The sequence below is a fragment of the Xenia sp. Carnegie-2017 genome, unplaced genomic scaffold (assembly GCF_021976095.1).
Source record: "Xenia sp. Carnegie-2017 unplaced genomic scaffold, XeniaSp_v1 HiC_scaffold_21, whole genome shotgun sequence".
NCBI lineage: Eukaryota > Metazoa > Cnidaria > Anthozoa > Malacalcyonacea > Xeniidae > Xenia > Xenia sp. Carnegie-2017.
In genome coordinates, this window is record NW_025813484.1 from 9451882 (window position 1) to 9470080 (window position 18199).

An 18199-nucleotide genomic window follows, 5' to 3' on the forward strand; every position below is an offset into this window, starting at 1 on the left:
CGAAAGTCTGTCATTTGTGAAATATTTAACATATTTTTGAAATGCCAGATCATATTACAAAATGTTCAGTATTCTTTTTGAAGCCCATTCATAAATCAAGAAATTTTTGTTGGTATTAGTTAAACAATACTCGTTAGTTTTTTTCAGTTTTCATAATAAATTGTTTGTAATAGATCGATTTAAAAGTGGAAGGATGTTGACTCAACTGTCTCATCCTCATCTTTAATAGTTAGTCACCTATTTATTATGCACAAACGTCTAAACTCAATATTGGCAAACATTTAATCTGTCAACGGCTTATTTTCCTTGGGAAATTATCAAAACAACGCAAAGAAGGGTACGTCAAATCACACATTGCTCTTTAATACAAGTCAACAAAGAATTTCACAGAGAAGAAAAAATTTCATTGATATTTAGTAATGAGCGATCTTTCAAAAATATTGGCTTTGTAACGAATAGAACAGCTGAGCCGCTCGTGAGTTGAACAGGGCCAACAAGAATTTAATCATTAAATTTTCTTTGAACTATTTTGAAACAATAGTATATAAAGAGAGATCGTTTCGTCACTCATGCATCGAATGTTGTGAATGATGTTGTAACAAACTGTGGTTAAGAGAGCGAAAATCGATCTACAATGAATTGAAGTGATTTTAAAATCATCACAAAGTACAAAACCTTTTGTTTGCTGTTTTGTCTCGGGAAGGATTTTTCAAATAATGGAAATGTGATGGCAAAGAAATATGAGTTCCTGTCACGAAATCAAAGTACTTCGTATTTTCACAAAACGAGACAGTCGTTTTGGTTTTACTTTGGTTGGTCAATATCCTTGTACACTTGACAAAATCCAACATGGCAGTCCGGCTGAGAAAGCTGGCATCAAATCAGGAGATGAATTACTTGAAGCTAACGGAGTGAATGTGGAAGATCTTCAACATAATTGTGTGGCATCTTTCATTACACCAAATGTTGATGGCATCACTGAGTTACGTATTCGCAGAGCGTTGAAAGCTAACGTAATGACAAACAATCTAAATGAAGTGGAGTCAAAAGAAATGCTTTCAAGAAATAAGAATGATGTGTCGCATGCTGTTAATATAGTTGTGGCAAGCTTAGAGCCACAGGACATTTTCCCTTCCAAAGAAAAAGATCTTAACCTGTCGACATCATATAGTAATGATCTAGCTTGTGATGAACAGTTAAAAACCAACTTTGCACCAGTCAACTTGAAAGTGAGTTTTTCTGATATTTCAACGCTCAACGGGTTTAATTTAAAATCGCCATCACAATATGAAAATGACACTTGTGTAACATCACAAATTTTTGTTGGCTATCTGGGCTCAATAAATCGGCCTCTTATATCAGCTTCTTCATTGGGTCTTGTCACGCATTTGCGTATCAAACAGAAATCAGCTGTTTGGGTAAGTCTTGAGCTTAGCTCGGACACGATTTATATCAGAAATACGAGTAATCAAATCATGATGATGAGCCCACTAAAATCTTTGGTTTACTTTGGCTTTTCTCGCGAAAACAAACAAATCTTAGCCCTCTTAACAGCGAACGTTGATTTGATTGACTCACACGCAGGGATGAACAATCATGTTTCAATTATTGATGATTGCAACTTAAATTGTTCTTGTCACGTGTTGCTCATCAATTCCAACTACAATAAACCCATCAAGCATTCTATGGTGAAAGATTATTTTCAGCTGCAGTGTCACCCTTCGGCCGGAAGCTGTCGTCGATATTTTCCTACCACAAATAAAACGGTTATAAGTACGTTCTATAATTATCTACGACGCTTAACTACCACTGGACTCATTGATGAGAATGAATTGGATCATCCTGATTTCAATGGTTATGGTAGTGAAGTCGATATACTGCGTGATTTAGGGGTTATTATCCCGCAAGAATTAGTTAATACTGATCATTTTTCAGCGTCGAATAGTGACGAAACACAGCATGAGTTTGGTGAAGACGATCAAGTTCTGTGCCTCTATTTAAGATCTTTGTACAAAAATATTAGCATGAAAGAACAAGGAAAGAAACTTGCTGGTAACAGAGAGTACAACATCAAGATTTTTCAAGACGGTAAACCAACTTGTACTCAGGAATCTAGTGGTGGGGTTACCTTAACATCACATCATATTATTCACATTGCAACACCGAAGAAAGGTGACACTTCCATGGCTGACGAAAGGGATTTTCGACCATCAAATAACGAAGTTAAAGCTGGAAGAACCGGTCATAAAACACAAGTTTATCAACAGCGTTCTCATTCGCTTGCAAGTAACGTGAGAACAGTTATAGATGCTCACGCTGCTGCGGTTACAGCGATTGCCAAAGCTCAAACTTTTGAGGTATGTTGACGATGTAATAATTTCTCATATGAACCATGGCATGATTTTTGTATTTCATATATTTTCGATGAAGAATAATTTCACGTTTAACAGTAGCGTATTGTGCGTAAATTTTCCACGTATTACATTGTCCATCATCGTTCATTGTTACTCTTTTCAGTTCAGTTGCTTATTTAATATAAATTTATAGTAAATACAATAATTGGTTAATTATCATAGATTAGGTCATTATAATTATGTTATAATTTGTTTTATTTTATCACAATGCCACGTTCACTACTACTCATAAAATTTGTTCCTGCTCTTGAGCCAATTGATTAATGTCTTATTCAGAACAATAATTTTGGTGGTACTTGACTGTTTTCCTGTTTTTAAGAGTTTAAGTTTAAGCAAACGTATTCATAATGATTGTCTACTTAGTAGAAGATTGTTCTTTGTTTATGTAGAATTCTAGAAAGAACTTGGAAAGTGGTAAGTATTTTTTGAACTGTGTTGAAATGGGTTGTGTGTGTGAAGTGTTATCATGTACAATTGAAAATTTAATTGCATATTACAGGTCATTGTGATGGTCAATTGAATCATGCCTCCTCCACCAGCATGTTGTCTTGTAAAACAGTTAATAATCATCCAGATGGAAATGTAGCTCGTTGGGCTGTCTCATTTGATCATCTACTGAAAGATAAAATTGGCCTTCAAGTTTTTAAGGTAATTGCAGTAGTCTTATTGAACAATATTGATGGTATAACATCAACATTATTCTCCTTTTCTAGTGTTTTCTTCAAAAAGAATTTAGTGAAGAGAATCTGGTATTTTGGTTGGCTTGTGAGAAGTACAAGATGTTGGAAAATAAGAAAAAGGTGAAACTTCCATAAAGATTTCTAACCATGTGATTTATTCTTATCTGTTTTATGTCAAATTTCAGTTAAAGCAAATGGCCGATGAAATTTATGATGAACATTTAAAGCCCTGTGCTAACCAACCTGTCAATGTTGATGCAACTGCACTTAAAGAGGTTGAATCTTCTCTTGAGGATCCTTGTTGTGAATTATTAAAAAATCTTCAGAGTCAGGTAAGGGAAAGGCTTTTATCTTATGATAAATTGTCATTATTTTAACTTATTTATTTAAACACTGAGACTTACATAGTATTGTTTTTAGATTTATACATTGATGAAGTTTGATAGTTATACAAGATTTTTGAAGTCTGAATTGTATCGGGAGTGTCTGGTTAATGAAATGGAGGGAAAGGATTTTGTATTTGAGCAAGAAGGGGATAAAAAGGAAGATGAGGAAGAAATTAGTACATTAAAGAGAATGGTAAGATGAATAATATGTCGTTTCTGGGGGTCATACAAACCAAGGAGATGTTTGCAAGAGCTTGAGAGTTACATTCACCTTCTCGAGAATTTTCACAAATATCTGCGAGGTTTGCATAAGCCAGTGTAACAGACAAAAAAAACTTTTATAGAATAACTATGATACGGAATAGATAAATTTTAAAGAGATGTTTTAATTTTTCATCTAACATTTATTGATGATTGATTTGCAAATTCTCTTTACTTCATTTAATGGCTTGAGCCCAGATCAATGTGTTGACTTAAATTAAAGATTTCTTTTTAATACTTACATAATTTAAGTCAAATAATATAAATTAATAAATATTAATATGGTGGAAAGGATGTTGTAAAATATATAAAATTATTCATGTTGTCAGGTGAAATTCCAAAAAATTTTTGGTCATCGTGAATGTGTTTATTTTGTGAATGAAGATGATTTAAGTCTGACCTTTTCTCAAAAGGTAATTTAAAATTAAATCAGTAAATATTTATTAAATGTCAAAGTCTAAATATAAATAAATACATAACAAATAAAAGTGTTGAAATTAATAATGTTTCCAATTAATAACCTCTTCTACTTTCAAATGCAAAATGTTTATTAATATCGTTTGTTAGTAGTGTATGTATAGTCTTTTCTTTAATTCTAAATCCTTTATTTCAGTTTAGCAGCACAAAAGTAAAAGTAAAAAAGCCTTCAAAGCCACAAGCCAGTCAAGAAATAGATGATATTAAGAAAAAATCAATTCTTCCATGGAGAGGTAACTATTCATAAATATTGCCAGTAAGGGTGCTGGGGAGTGTTCATCCTTTCAAAATTCTTGGCTGATGGGGTGTATGCAAGGGCCTCAAAAATGGTGGTCAGGGGATGCCAGACCCCCCAATCATCGTTCTGTCGGCAAAAATTGTTCACATATCAGTAAATTTTCACTAAATTTGACTACATCTTCATTAACTACCCCCAAACCAAGACCATGCCCCCTGCTTTGTCAGCAAAGCGTTCACTACGAACCTGGGTACAGGAGGGGTGTCAATTTAAAATGGGCAACAGAACTCAACAAGAAAGTAAAACATGGTAAAATTCGTCCCCCATACACGCACAAACCATTGTGGATCTACCCTGAATATCGTCTTTTCCTTCTACTAAATTGTTTTATATCTAAATGTTTTCATCATATAATTATTTTCTTTTAAAAGGAAGGTTAAAAAGTGATCAATCAAAGAGAAACAGTAAGTTACGTTCTTATGTAAATTTAGAATATAGCGCTATATTCACATTAATTTTAAACAAACTTTGCTATTAATATATTTTAGACATACGCAGCACTGAAAGTCAGGCAAGCAGTACGAGAAGCTCTTTATCGTCACTGTCTGATTCTGTATTTTCATCAAATGCAAATAATTCCGATGAGGTACGTTTTAGGAATTGAAAAATATCCGTAGTGTTATAATCTTATCGAAGATGGGAGAAACGTTCTGGGATCTTGCTTGCAATGAAAAAATATTGAAAATTATGTCAGACAATATGAAGATAAACAATATTGTCTTATTATTGCAGACATTGAATGACTTGGATAGCAAAGAACGACCACCACCAACTTGTAAAGTTATTTTACCAAATACATTATCAATGTTTTTGTTCTGCAAGAGTACAAGAAGTCTTCATGATGGTTTATTGGATTTATGTGTTCGTCATGGATTGTCACTACCTGCATTAAGTATTTTCCTTGGGGAAAAGGTGAATATGAAACTTTCTTTCTTTTTTTATATCACGTTAGCTTTATTACTGAAATATGGAATTTTAGGAACTAAATGAGGAAGATTTAAAAATGAAACTTACACGTTTCATCAACAAAGAAATTATTCTACTCCAAAAAATTTTATTCAGGTATGTTATTGTAAAGATGATTTAAGAATAGGTCGATATGCTCATTTAAAAAAAAACAGTAAATTTTCATTATTTTGTTTTATTTATTTAAAGAATGGAATTACCAAATGATGCAACAATCGGTGTAATTGCAAGCGAACAACAAACGATCCTTGAGGTTATTCAACCCATTTTACGACATCATGATATTGATTTGGATAATTATTCTATCGTTTTGGTGAGTTGGATTTGTTTAAATACATGTCATACGTAAATCCATTCATATTTTATAAATGTTTTAATTCGGTGATTAAACATGTGTTTTATTAAGCGTGGTGATGATAATGAGGATGGTGGATTTCTCGATATAAAATTACCTATATCGACGTGTCATCAGAAAAATTTGATTATTCGAGAAAAAGCATGCAAAGGTGAAGAATCTTTACATTTTTTTTTTTTTTTCTGCAAAGATTGTCCTCCATTCTCACAGTCTTTATCCTCAATGATTATCTATAGTCTTAAACGAGGCAAGGGTGATGACAGTGAATAATAACGAAGCAAAAATGTACACTCACCACACTCCTTCGAAAGCAATCGTTGCTCTGGACCACAAAGTATTTGATGGGATAATGATGGGTAAACGACAATCGATGTCAGGATTTTGTTTTGATGACTTGGGTGTATTTGTACCAATGTTGAAAATGCAAATGAATGAAAAGAAAGATTCTTCTCTCTATGTTAATGACAAAGAAAAACAACATTTGTCTCGTAGTCCAGCTTTGTTTCGTAAGAAAAAACGTAATGTGGGTCAAACGAGCTCTTCATTTCGTACATATGTTCATGAAGAAAAGAAAAACACGGAAGGTATGCAGTATTAAATTTTTTGTTTGTTTGTTTTGTTTTTATTTACGGTGCTTTTCTTCTATTTGACGTCACACCGACAGGAATGATTCTTTCGAATAAAGAATTTTTTTCAATTAAGAGCATCTACCATCAACGGTTGCTCATGAAATGACAATCCGACTATTTTTGATTGGATATGATAATGTACAAAGACATAACGTTACTGTACGTGGTATTGCCATGTTTTACGTTTTGATTATCGTTCTTATGTTTTGCCATCGTGATTACCCCACTAAAACCAAAAGCACTCTAGTTTTGCTATATCTATAGTAATTCCTTATGAACTTTGAATGAACTTATAATAACCGTCTTTGGTGATTAAAGAGTTTAAATATTTATTTGTCACATTATTACTCACTGTGTGAAACTTACTCCGACATTATCGTCAAGTTGCATCTCTAAAAAATGGCAAATTTCACGTCACGTAGTGTTTAAGTATTAAAAAGTCCATCTTCCATTTGCAGAATTTTTCGTTCTTCTTCATCGCTCGCAGAACAGCCGTATGGATGATCAACGAGGACTGTTAAATCAAAAGAACATTGAGTTGCCAGAGTTTTTGAAAGATCAAGATGTTTCGTCTGCTGCAAGGGTTAAACAGTTTTCTGTCGTCCCCTCTTCATGTCCTTCTCATGAACCGTTAAAGAAAACCACTTCCTCTCCCTCGAACTATTCTATCTGCGTTAGCAAGCAACCTTCTAGTGGAGCAGCGGCTGTTTCCGATGAATTTCATACGATTTCAAGGTTTACACGACATTGGTCGGGTTCAGAATTAACCCAAGCAAAGGTTTATCTTGATAATGGACCACAGACCCAAACCATTGATCGGAAAAAGTTCTTTAAGCATGTTCGAAATCAACCTGTTGGTCGTGTCAGAGCAGGCTCGTTACCTTACACTCACCCTGATGACCGCTGTACAACGTCTGATGACGTTCATGAATGGAAGGCGCGGCATCATGAAAGTCAACACTATAATAAGAACAGCAACACCGAAGTTGTTTGGGTGTCAAACATAATTAATAAGAATCGTGAACGCAATTTGGCTAAAATAGACAACTCTGTAGACACTGGATATGAAAGCACTACAGAAGATGAAGGAGCGGGAAAAATTACTGAAAAGATTTCATTTTACGCCAACGATAAGCGATTGTCAAACAGAGTAAGTTCTTCGAACAGATCGAGTTCCGAAAATTGTAACTTTAAAGAGAACATGGCGACAGCAAAATATCACATACGGGCCCTTGTAGAACAGTCGGAAAATTACGGTTCGACGTCGACTCATGATCGTCAAGCAATTCTGGACAACTCGTTTCTGAGAGATGAACTTAAACCATTACGGTTGTATTCACAAGTGTCTCCAAAAATGAATACATTACAGGAGTCATCCATCAATGACAGAAATGATGGTAAACCAATGAAATGCCCATTGTTTACACCAGCTTTACATGTCAGTGGTAGCAATGATGTTTCACCTCTGGTTGGTAATGAATTCAGAACGTCTTATGATCACGTGGATGTGGGCAGTGAAAAAATAATGGATGGTAATGTTCGTGTTACATTTGTATAAAATTGTTAAGTGTATTCATGAACATCACAAATATTATGTAATTTTTTATAAGTACAAATTATTTTAAAACGGGGATAATAATATACTTTCACGTAGACTGTTTAATCCGTTTTTTGTAGTATAATTATGAAAAATGTAAATAATTCTGTATAATGTGGAAGGGTACATAGTTTTGTTGTATGAAAGCCAACAACAGTATAATTTTAACCTGAAGATGATACACAGAATACCGAAATTTATCGTTTTTATACTGTTGTCTCTTTTCATATAACAAAATTATGTATATATATTCAAAGCTTTAAATCAACGAGTGTGTTTCGCTTAGAACAAAATTTACAGACGTGAAAATGACTATTTACGATATTTCACGTTCATTGTATTGTGTCTGCCTTTACATCTAGCTTTTTGTCTACCCTTGTGTCTACCTTTATGTCTATCTTTGCGTCTACGTGTCTACCTTTATGTCTATCTTTATATTTGAAAAATCAATTTTATTTTTCATATTCATCAGTTTCTTTGTTAAGTTTTGTGATTTGTAATTTAGTAGTTGCTTCGGCCTTTCTATGTCAAAGAAAAAATTGGGAGGAGTCAAAAATTATCAAAGGGAATGTTTTGTAATATCATAACACTGAAGAAGTTTTACTTTAAGATATTGAGGTCATTTTCTGTGACTGTGCTTGCCCTGCCTTGATGTTTGTCAGAAAACCTGAAAATCTAAAATAAGCTTGAAATTTTCTATTCTCTGGAAAAGCGGAGAACATGAAGTTCATGCGATTGTCATCTTGCCACTCATCAGGAAGAAACGCCATATTCATTTTAAACCAGTTGAAAATAAAACTTCGTGTAAGGCTAAATAATACAGAAGACTCAACACAGGCGAACTGAAGAAATTTAACTCCGTCAAGCAGATTTATGAAACGGCGCTTCTTTAAATGTCAGCCATGAATATCTTGAAAATTGGCGTTTTCATCATATTTTTTGTTATTTACACTACGCACCAAACCTGGTATCTCATGAGGGATTTGCACTATATCAATGAAAACTTCTGGATGCACTCAGTACATCGTCTCTCGGAGTTGCATCATTAACCTGAACTTTATAAATTTTTTTCAGCCATTAAAAAATTATATGTTCTCAACTTGGGATGATTATATTTGAAAGCAGACACTTTTTTGAATGTTATTTTATTTCAAAGAGAGACCTTATCAAAAGTGTCTTACCTAATTTACCTTTCACTTATCTGGGAAAACTTTTAATATTTAACATATTGTAGAAATTTAGCCAATCAGAGATATATGAGCTCAAAATTTATCCAATAACAATTGTAGAGCTCATCGAAATCAACCAATGAAATCGATCGGACCACCAAATGATCTTAATAAACGTCAATCACTCTACACAACGGTAGATGCCCTCAAGACTCGAAAGTGAAAGGAAGGTTAGTGAAATTTTGATTTATTGTTTTAAAACGCACTTCAAATGTGTATAAATTCAATGACAAAAGCCTTGTTTGATGTATAGTTACGCATTGTTTTCCTTGTAAATCTTTTCGTCGGTTGTTTTTGTGCCATTCGCCGTTTTTAACTGCGTGCCTTCGACGGTGCATTTGCTTTGTCAGAAAAACTTGTCAGTATAAAAGCGGCAAGTTTGTATGTTTCAAAGTCTTTCTTTTCATTTTGCTTTCGTGTGTTAGTGACTGCTAGTGTTTTAAATACTTCGAAGTGAAACTTTGTTGAATATTTTTGCTTCTAGCGTGTATTTTTGAATCAATATATTTTCAGCGACAAAGTTGTGCGACCGACATCTTTCCCGTTTCAACACAAAAATATGTAAAAATTCTAGTTGAAAAGTAATAGTATGGCAAAATGAGCGATAAGGAGGGTATTTCTTATCCCATGGGTTGATTTTGTGTTGGTAAAAAATGCTGTTTTGACTCTTTTAAGCGAAAATTTTGAGATATGTGAAAAAATATGAAAATGTTGGTTCATGGTGGACATTGAACTTTCGATAAAATTGGCGCGAATTTTGTTCCGCGTGAAAATGAAGAACACTGGGCACGAATTATGCAAAACTGACCAGCTTGACTACGAAAATACCCACAAAATCTTTGAATGGAGTGGGATACAGGGAAAAATTTGAAAGTGTTGACGGCTACAGGCTCTTCAATTCAATAAGTTCGAATGATAGCAATTTCAGTGGGCGAGAAAGATTTTTAACGAAATACGATGTACGCTACTTGAGTACAATTTAGAAAAGTTGTTATTGAAAGTATTTTAAAGCATTTTGTCAATAAATGTGTTTTTATTCTATAGGAAAAGAAGCTAATTTTCTCTTGAGAATTTACTATGAGCAATCATAAAGAATGCAATCGAAGTCGTATCCTCGTTGAAATTTGAAGCAAAGATAAAACGGATCGCTATGAAAACAACTGGAAGAGAACAAAGGAGGAGTAAGGTAGAAAATGCAAAATTATATGACGTTAAAACTTTCATTGACTGCTTGGTTCTTTTTTTACGAAAACGCTTTTGAAAATTTTTGTTATAATATTCTTTTATTGTAGTAATCTTTTCTGTTAATATTTTTATTTTAATATTATAATTTTTATAATATATATCAAATGGGTGAAAACACAGAAGCTCATTTCGTTTGATTTGAATTGATAGGATATTCAAATGAAAGCAACAGACATAGCGTGTTTTTATGGATTTACTTGTGCACACATTCAAAATTTTTTTTTCTTACAACTTTGCACAAAAAACTTTGTTTAAGATTTTTGTTGTGCAACCACTATCTTCGTATTTTGCTGCTGCCAGACGAGTACTAGCTACAAGTTTAGGATAAAAATGATTAGACAATAAATCAAAAAAGAACAATTATTGTGAACGATTTATCTAAAAACGATGTTCAAAAGCATTTAAAGAAGTCTATATGACTTCCTCCATTTGAAATGATTAAATTTTTAAGTCAAATCTAGTGGTGTGAATAATATTTCAAAAATCAACGCTCAATGACATATAAAGAAGTCTATAAGACTTCCTTCTTTTGAATTGTATAAATATAAAAAGAAGCCTTCATTTGTAGAAATTTACTCATGAATCAAAAGTAAATGTTGTGTGCATTTTTAAGCAAAATGCTGCTGAGTTTAAAGTATACAAGGATTAACAAATCTAGTGTTGTGAATGATCTATATATAAGAAATTGACGTTCAATGGCGTATAAAGAAGTCTATAAGACTTCCTATGAAATGTATAGATATCAAAAGACATATTCACTGGAAGAAATTTACTCATGAATCAAATAAATGTTGTCAACATTTTTAAACAAAATTTTATTGAGTTTACGGTAAGGATTATCAGACAAAAATTAAGTCAAAACTGCCAATGTGAACGATCGATATGAAATCGTTTAAGAGAAAATGTAGAGTCTATACGACTTCATTCTTTTCGGAAATTTATAACATATGAAAAGAAACATTAATTCGAAGAAATTTATTCATAAAACAAAAGTAAATATCATACTTAATCATACATCAGCAACTTGAAGTCTTCATTTGTCCACTATTCGTTTAATTATTAATTAGAAAAGTAAGTAAAAGTATTGTTGTAAAAAGTACTCTTTAGAAAAAAGCGTTCGACAAATTATGTAGAATGTCTGCAAGACGTCCAGAATAGTAAGAATTAATGAAAGCCTTACAAGTAAAAGAGCACTAATTGGAAGAGGTCACTTTAGGAACCATAAGTTTAATATTGGATAAGAACAAGGAAACTCAAGAACGCAGTATACTTATTCAGGAAACGTTTATGAGCCTATGATGGCAGAACAGCATCTACTTTTTCACATGTTGAGAGCACAATGTCTTAGGTTGTTGAGGTACTTCGTCGATCTTTGCAATTGCAGCGTCTTCCGTTGTTGAGGCACTTCGTCGATTTTCGCAATTGCAGCGTCTTCCGTTGTTGAGGCACTTCATCGATTTTCGCAATTGCAGCGTCTTCCGTTGTTGAGGCACTTCGTCGATTTTGCAATTGCAGCGTCTTCCGTTGTTGAGGCACTTCGTCGATTTTGCAATTGCAGCGTCTTCCGTTGTTGAGGCACTTCGTCGATTTTGCAATTGCAGCGTCTTCCGTTGTTGAGGCACTTCGTCGATTTTCGCAATTGCAGCGTCTTCCGTTGTTGAGGCACTTCGTCGATTTTTGCAGTTGCAGCGTCTTCCGTTGTTGAGGCACTTCGTCGATTTTTGCAGTTGCAGCGTCTTCCGTTGTTGAGGCACTTCGTCGATTTTGCAATTGCAGCGTCTTCCGTTGTTGAAGCACTTCGTCGATTTTTGCAGTTGCAGCGTCTTCCGTTGTTGAGGCACTTCGTCGATTTTGCAGTTGCAGCGTCTTCCGTTGTTGAGGCACTTCGTCGATTTTGCAGTTGCAGCGTCTTCCGTTGTTGAGGCACTTCGTCGATTTTGCAATTGCAGCGTCTTCCGTTGTTGAGGCACTTCGTCGATTTTGCAGTTGCAGCGTCTTCCGTTGTTTAGGCACTTCGTCGATTTTTGCAGTTGCAGCGTCCTCCTTTGTTGAGGCACTTCGTCGATTTTGCAATTGCAGCGTCTTCCGTTGTTGAGGCACTTCGTCGATTTTGCAATTGCAGCGTCTTCCGTTGTTGAGGCACTTCGTCGATTCTTGGAAAGGTAGCGTCTTCCGTTGTTGAGGCACTTCATTGATTCTTGGGAAGGTAGCGTCTTACGTTGTTGAGGCACTTTTCAATCGCAGAATTTTTCGATTTTGAGGTCCTTCGTCATTCTCGACAGGTCAGAAATTTCCATAGAAAAATCAACAAATAAAAAAAACCAAAAATTCAAACACAAAGTTCACTACTATTTTATTGAAGTAAAATTACAGTGAAACAGTGCAAGAAAAAAGATGACAAAGTAATATTGTGACGAAATATAAGATGAAATAATGAGAGAGAAAAAATGACAGCAAGATGAAATAATGGAAGACAAAGATTTTACGACTCTATAACTATACTTGTAAATACATTGCATGACACTTTAGCCCATGCATGACTTTTGAAGACTTCTTGTTGCAGATATAATTTTGTTTTACATTGTTGCTTTCTGTTTGTGGGTTTTATCGTCTAACGTGAAGGACACGACTTAATCGTCTCGTATAACTTACCTTAACTCAATAAGCTCTTGAACAAATTAATTCAGACTAAGATGTAAATAACCTAGCTATCGTCGAAAGTTTTTTGTTCTGTTGTTTTTGACTTGCGCGTAATTTTCGACCAAGTGTGCACAAGTAAATCTCTAGAGATGCTGCAGTTGGCCCAAGATATAGGATGGACGTCAGGTAAGATGAACATTAGATGATGCACAGACATTTATATTGACATGAAATCTTACTTGAATATTTTGTCACCTAAATTTTTTGCAAAAAGCATGCATTTATTGCCATGATGAGTTATGGTGCTTTGTCTATCTATGGTTGTTATGCTGCATAATAGAAATGTTAATAATCATGGTGATGACATTGTGTGGAAGTTTAAAAACTGCTATGGTGAACTATAAACTCAATATCAGGAAACAAATTATCCATCCTAATACCACAAAGCTTAAAATATATTTTGGTAAGTGGTTGTTGATGTGTTTTTATCTGTTCGATACCAAACAAGCAATCGTTTCAGTTAGATGGATGTAAAAGCTAATAATAGTATAATGATTTTTCATTTCAGAAATTTTTCTTCAAAAACTGAAGTATATTTAGGAGGGGCAGTTGGTTGCTTATGACGAAGAATCTACAGGTATTAAATTTTCTTGTTAATACCTTTCGTACTTGTTTTATCATTACTTACAGTTTCTGAAAAGCTGGTTACATTATGAGTAGACTAGACAGTATGACGTTATAATAAAAAATATTTCTACTTTTAACTTTTAATAAATTTTCAAAATTGGATTATTGGTTTTTGGTGATGTTTTATTACTATATCTAGAAAGTCTTCCAACTAATTCATATAAAATTATTAAGAGTTTTGAGCAAGAACAATCGGCAATGTAACGGGAGTTGCTAAAAAGCTTTTGATATATTATATACGTTATTTTTTTGTCAATTTTAAATACATTCGTTCAATTTATTGAACTTCATTGTTTTGAAGATAAGGAATGAAAGAATGGTGGTGTATTATATCGATTAATTGCAACATGGTTATTGTGGATTACATTGTGGTTGTCGTGGATTACATCGTGGTTGTCGTGGATTACATTGTGGTTGTCGTGGATTACATCGTGGTTGTCGTGGATTTTCTCAAAATAAATTTGGGCTAAGGATTACGTTAATCTACGAATAAAGAACGACGACGAGCAATGGTGTAATATTCAAACAATCAAAAATTGACTTACGGTTCATAACTTTGTTCAAAATCAATTTGACATTCAAGTTAAAAAAAACACATGATAGTTCCATGGTGGTTTGTCCAATTATGATAATTATCAAGATTCAAGTAAAGATGTATGAGGAAAACACAAAAATAATCAATGGAATAAATCCACTACGTGGAAAAATAATTATAGGTGAGTAATATTTAAATTTCATTCAATTTGCTAACTGAGTTGCTGAAATTTGTTGTAGTGAAAAACGTAATAATATTTTAATGTTTTAAATTACAGTAATTTGTCATGACATCAATTAAACATTATGTTAATTTGTTGATTGTCAGGTATGTTTCATCCGAACGCATTTAAAACAAAAGATAATGAGGGAGTTCATTTCATTTCCTTTTGTCTTTAATGCGTTCGGTGAATGTATAGCCTTGTTCACACGAGTAAAATAAGCATGAACGTCAAGACTTTAGTTTCTATTGCTCTAGATGTTTACAAAGACAAAGACATTGAATTTTGTTCAACTCTTCTTTTTTTCGTCACATGCTTCGTTGATTATCTTTGTTTTATCTTTTGTCTACGCTTGTTCTTCTTCTTACTTTGCTCGTGTGAACCAGGCTTAAAGTTCGACATTCGAAACAGGCCTTCTTCATTTGAACGTTGTAGTAAGAAAGGTAAGTTCTCTCTTTTTACTGACGAAGTAAGTTTGAGTTACATGGAATAATAAACTAGTCTTAGTTTAAGCCTTGTACCATGAAAGCTTTGCTGTAAAATGACCGCGGTGTTAAGCCTTTGATTGTTTGAAACTTGTTGCATCGTTCAAACTCAACTCACTAAAGCTATTTGTGCAATGTAGGTGAATGTTCTACCATTTAGATAGTCGAACAAAAAACATATTACAATTTGGTCATTCTCAAAATATCTGATTAAGAATTTAAAAACGCAAACTAACGTCATATGCAGAGTTCTTCATCGTGAAATGTCGTACATGTGTTTCATTGTTTCTCATATTGTAGATCCCACACGGATGGAGTTGTGAAAGTCCCTTTACCACCTGTGTCATTCACTTCAATTACTCTAACTAGTTTGTCATTGCTCATGTGTCATGGTGATTCATGGCCAAGAATGTTGATTTGTAGTTTGGATTCTTTGTGGATGTCAGTTGTTTGTTCATATAATGATGATGGGCCCCATTGTTATATGAGCCCACCTGAAGGTGTTCAACTGATACTCACAAAAGATCAACTCTGCACTAAACATTCTTTGAGTGATGATATAACTGGGGTATTGAAGTGATCCCTTTTCCTTCAGGCGCTTGAAATGGCGATTCACGATGTCAGTATCTACTTTATTGGTTATTAATGCTGGTTACTTCGTGTATGGATTGGTTTAAACATATCTAATAGACATTGCATAACGGCATATGTACGTATGAGAGCATGAACATTGAAGTGATTGGACTAGAAAACGGGCTATATTCTACGAAGATGAAAAACAAGCGAGTGGAAAAACACGATCCATGTCTTGTGGTTTGTAAGTTGAGTACATACGTAAGTTTTAAAATTAACATGTATGAGTAACAGTAAGAGATACTAAAAAAGGATCCTGATGGTCTATTTTTATAGTTTGAACCCTAATTATGAAAAACACCCAAATTAAAAAAAATTTCAAGAAAAGTGTCCCTTGCTTTGAGAAAATAGCTGGCTTTCACTCGCTACCTTTTACTAATTTACTTAACGTTTATAAAAAAAATTGCAATGCTGCAAGTAGGGTTTGTTGAGTTTCTAAGATAAAAAGGTTACAATTAATTTCTATGATACACGTAAAAACTGTGTGAGAGTTTTTACGTGTATATCATAGAAATTAATTCGCAGTGAAAAAAAAAGGAAGAGACCGACTAAGTCGCCTGGATCAGATTGATCCCGACAACGCTTGGAAATCAGGTATAAATGATGTGTTCTTTTCAGTATATTTCAGTTTTGTTTTGATCATTCATTATGCTGACATTATAACGTGTTTTTTATAGAGTAGCTATGTCTGTAGGCCTCCTCGCTGGATAATGAATTGGACCGAAGATCCCTTCAGTCCTTATTGAAAGATTCTAATTTCCGTAAAACTAATTTTTCACAATTGTTAACTTTTCTGACCAAACACACGAGTGAAAGCCATCTATTAATAAAGCAACATAGGAAATTTTAAATCGAATGAAGTTTAGTAGACATCAAAAATGATTTTCATGCAAGTCATGACGTCACTTTGGTCATTTAATTTTTCATTGTTATTGGCTGGTTAATGGTCAGGGCGTTGGTACTAAATAATTTTTTCATATGAGTTATATATGTCTTCTATTTGTTTTCGTTTTTCGTCTACGTATTTTCTAAAATTTTTGTTAATACTCTGTACTCCTTCATTTTTTGTTCTCGACCAAAGTTTGCGTTTCTTTCGTTCGATCATAATATATTAGCTGTGTCAATAGGGTAGTCAGCCCACTTTTTTGTTGCTTTGCAAATGCAAATTTTTATACGACTGTAACGCACGATCTGACTGACTACGTTACTATTACTGTTGAAAACAACAAAAATATGAAACATCTTAAAACTACATAAATTTGAGGAAATTTTTCTAAATTTTCGATCTTTTCTTTTATTGGAGGGTTTTTTACCGGATCCACCGGTTTTCCCTCCCATTTCGTTTTGTTTTGGAAAAAAAACAGTGTCCAGATTTAGGGCTAGGCAAAGCCATTTATCATAAAATTATTTATTGTAGCTATCATGAATATTCATGTTTCTTTCATTTCTTGGCCTTTGGGTGTATCTCCCAAAACACTGCGTTTATTAAATACAACGGCAAACATTTCTAAAAATTGGTACGCAATGCATACGTGTTGGTAGCCTGCAAGTATATAGCTATTGAATAAAGTAGATTTAATCAACATAGTTGAAATAAAATTATATATTTAATATTATTTACGTCCAACTTGTTCAAGATTTGAAAATGCAGTTTAATTATATAACCAAGTAATTTCCTAACCCTGGAATCTAATATACTACCAAGTAATACATTGTGCTATGTTTCATAACTAATGTTTGTTAGTGTTTTCAGTAACTTTAGGATGTCCATTGAACCTGTTTTAAAAAATTGGTAAAGTATTTATTTCCTGAAGGAATTATCTATTTTAATTCTAACTGAGGAAGACACATTAAAATATTGTCTGAGAAACTTATTAATTCCTTTAATTGTTAGTCACAACTGGAAGAGAAGTTGGACAAAGCCATAAGCCAGGGGAATTTTACCGAGGCTGAGAAATTGAGTGATCAAATGTCCCAAGAAGAACTTGCTGTTAAGATAACTGAAGCAATAAGTACAAGAGATTCCCAAAAGGCAAACAATTCTAATATAAAATGGAATAAATCCAAAAGAAAGGAAACATTACTTTGGGATTTCAACAGAAAGAAAGATGGAAGAGCAAAGGAAATATGTAAAATGAAAGATATAGCTTACAAGGTTGGAAATATGTTGAAATTGTTTGTATTTGACATTTTTATTCCTGGCAACTTGATATGTAATTTTGATAATAAAGTGATTTTATAAATGTCAGTGAAATGACGAATGTATATCAACACACATATCACATAAAACACATTTGTATATGTTTCATATGAAAGTATAAAAGACGAGATGGTGGCAAATAATTTGCTGTGGTGATCCATGAAAAGATAAGAGAGATATTGCAAAAAGGATGATGTTACCATCTCTCCAATACATTTTTATGAATTAGATAATGAAAATTCATATTTAAGCGGATTGACAT

At 33.5% G+C, this 18199-nt stretch overlaps 1 protein-coding gene and 3 long non-coding RNA genes across 5 annotated transcripts in view; all 4 read left to right on the forward strand.

Moving 5' to 3' along the window:
- Positions 1-103: 103 nt before the first annotated feature.
- LOC124444951 (regulator of G-protein signaling 12-like) lies at positions 104-8392 on the forward strand. 2 transcript variants are annotated; one of them, XM_046995658.1, is made up of 16 exons: positions 104-2357; positions 2804-2828; positions 2914-3062; positions 3128-3214; positions 3280-3426; positions 3515-3673; positions 4071-4154; positions 4355-4451; positions 4888-4920; positions 5005-5102; positions 5249-5428; positions 5496-5578; positions 5672-5795; positions 5889-5988; positions 6074-6421; positions 6925-8392. In XM_046995658.1, exons 1-16 carry the CDS (start codon positions 741-743, stop codon positions 8022-8024), a joined length of 4431 nt encoding a protein of 1476 aa, XP_046851614.1. In that variant the 5' UTR covers positions 104-740; the 3' UTR covers positions 8025-8392. The 2 variants fall into 2 exon arrangements, with proteins under 2 accessions (XP_046851614.1, XP_046851615.1); XM_046995659.1 differs by lacking the exon at positions 4071-4154 and having other exon boundaries at positions 105-2357.
- Positions 8393-9353: 961 nt separating this feature from the next.
- LOC124444974 overlaps positions 9354-18199 on the forward strand; it is a 68368-nt gene continuing 59522 nt past the window's right edge. The window contains exon 1 of the long non-coding RNA XR_006948070.1: positions 9354-9462. This is a non-coding gene — a long non-coding RNA (uncharacterized LOC124444974). The remainder of the gene's footprint in view (positions 9463-18199) is intronic.
- LOC124444972 lies at positions 12472-12974 on the forward strand. Its single transcript, XR_006948068.1, has 2 exons — positions 12472-12699; positions 12744-12974. It is a non-coding gene; the product is annotated as an uncharacterized LOC124444972 (long non-coding RNA).
- On the forward strand, positions 15634-17980 carry LOC124444979. The gene is made up of 2 exons (XR_006948075.1): positions 15634-15921; positions 17632-17980. It is a non-coding gene; the product is annotated as an uncharacterized LOC124444979 (long non-coding RNA).

Coding starts and splice junctions, on each gene's coding strand:
- LOC124444951 (XM_046995658.1), top strand. CDS start 741: ATGAGTTCCTGTCACGAAATCAAAGTACTTCGTATTTTCACAAAACGA. Junction 3,674..4,070: donor TTAGTACATTAAAGAGAATG/GTAAGATGAATA, acceptor TCATGTTGTCAG/GTGAAATTCCAAAAAATTTT. Junction 5,429..5,495: donor GTATTTTCCTTGGGGAAAAG/GTGAATATGAAA, acceptor ATGGAATTTTAG/GAACTAAATGAGGAAGATTT.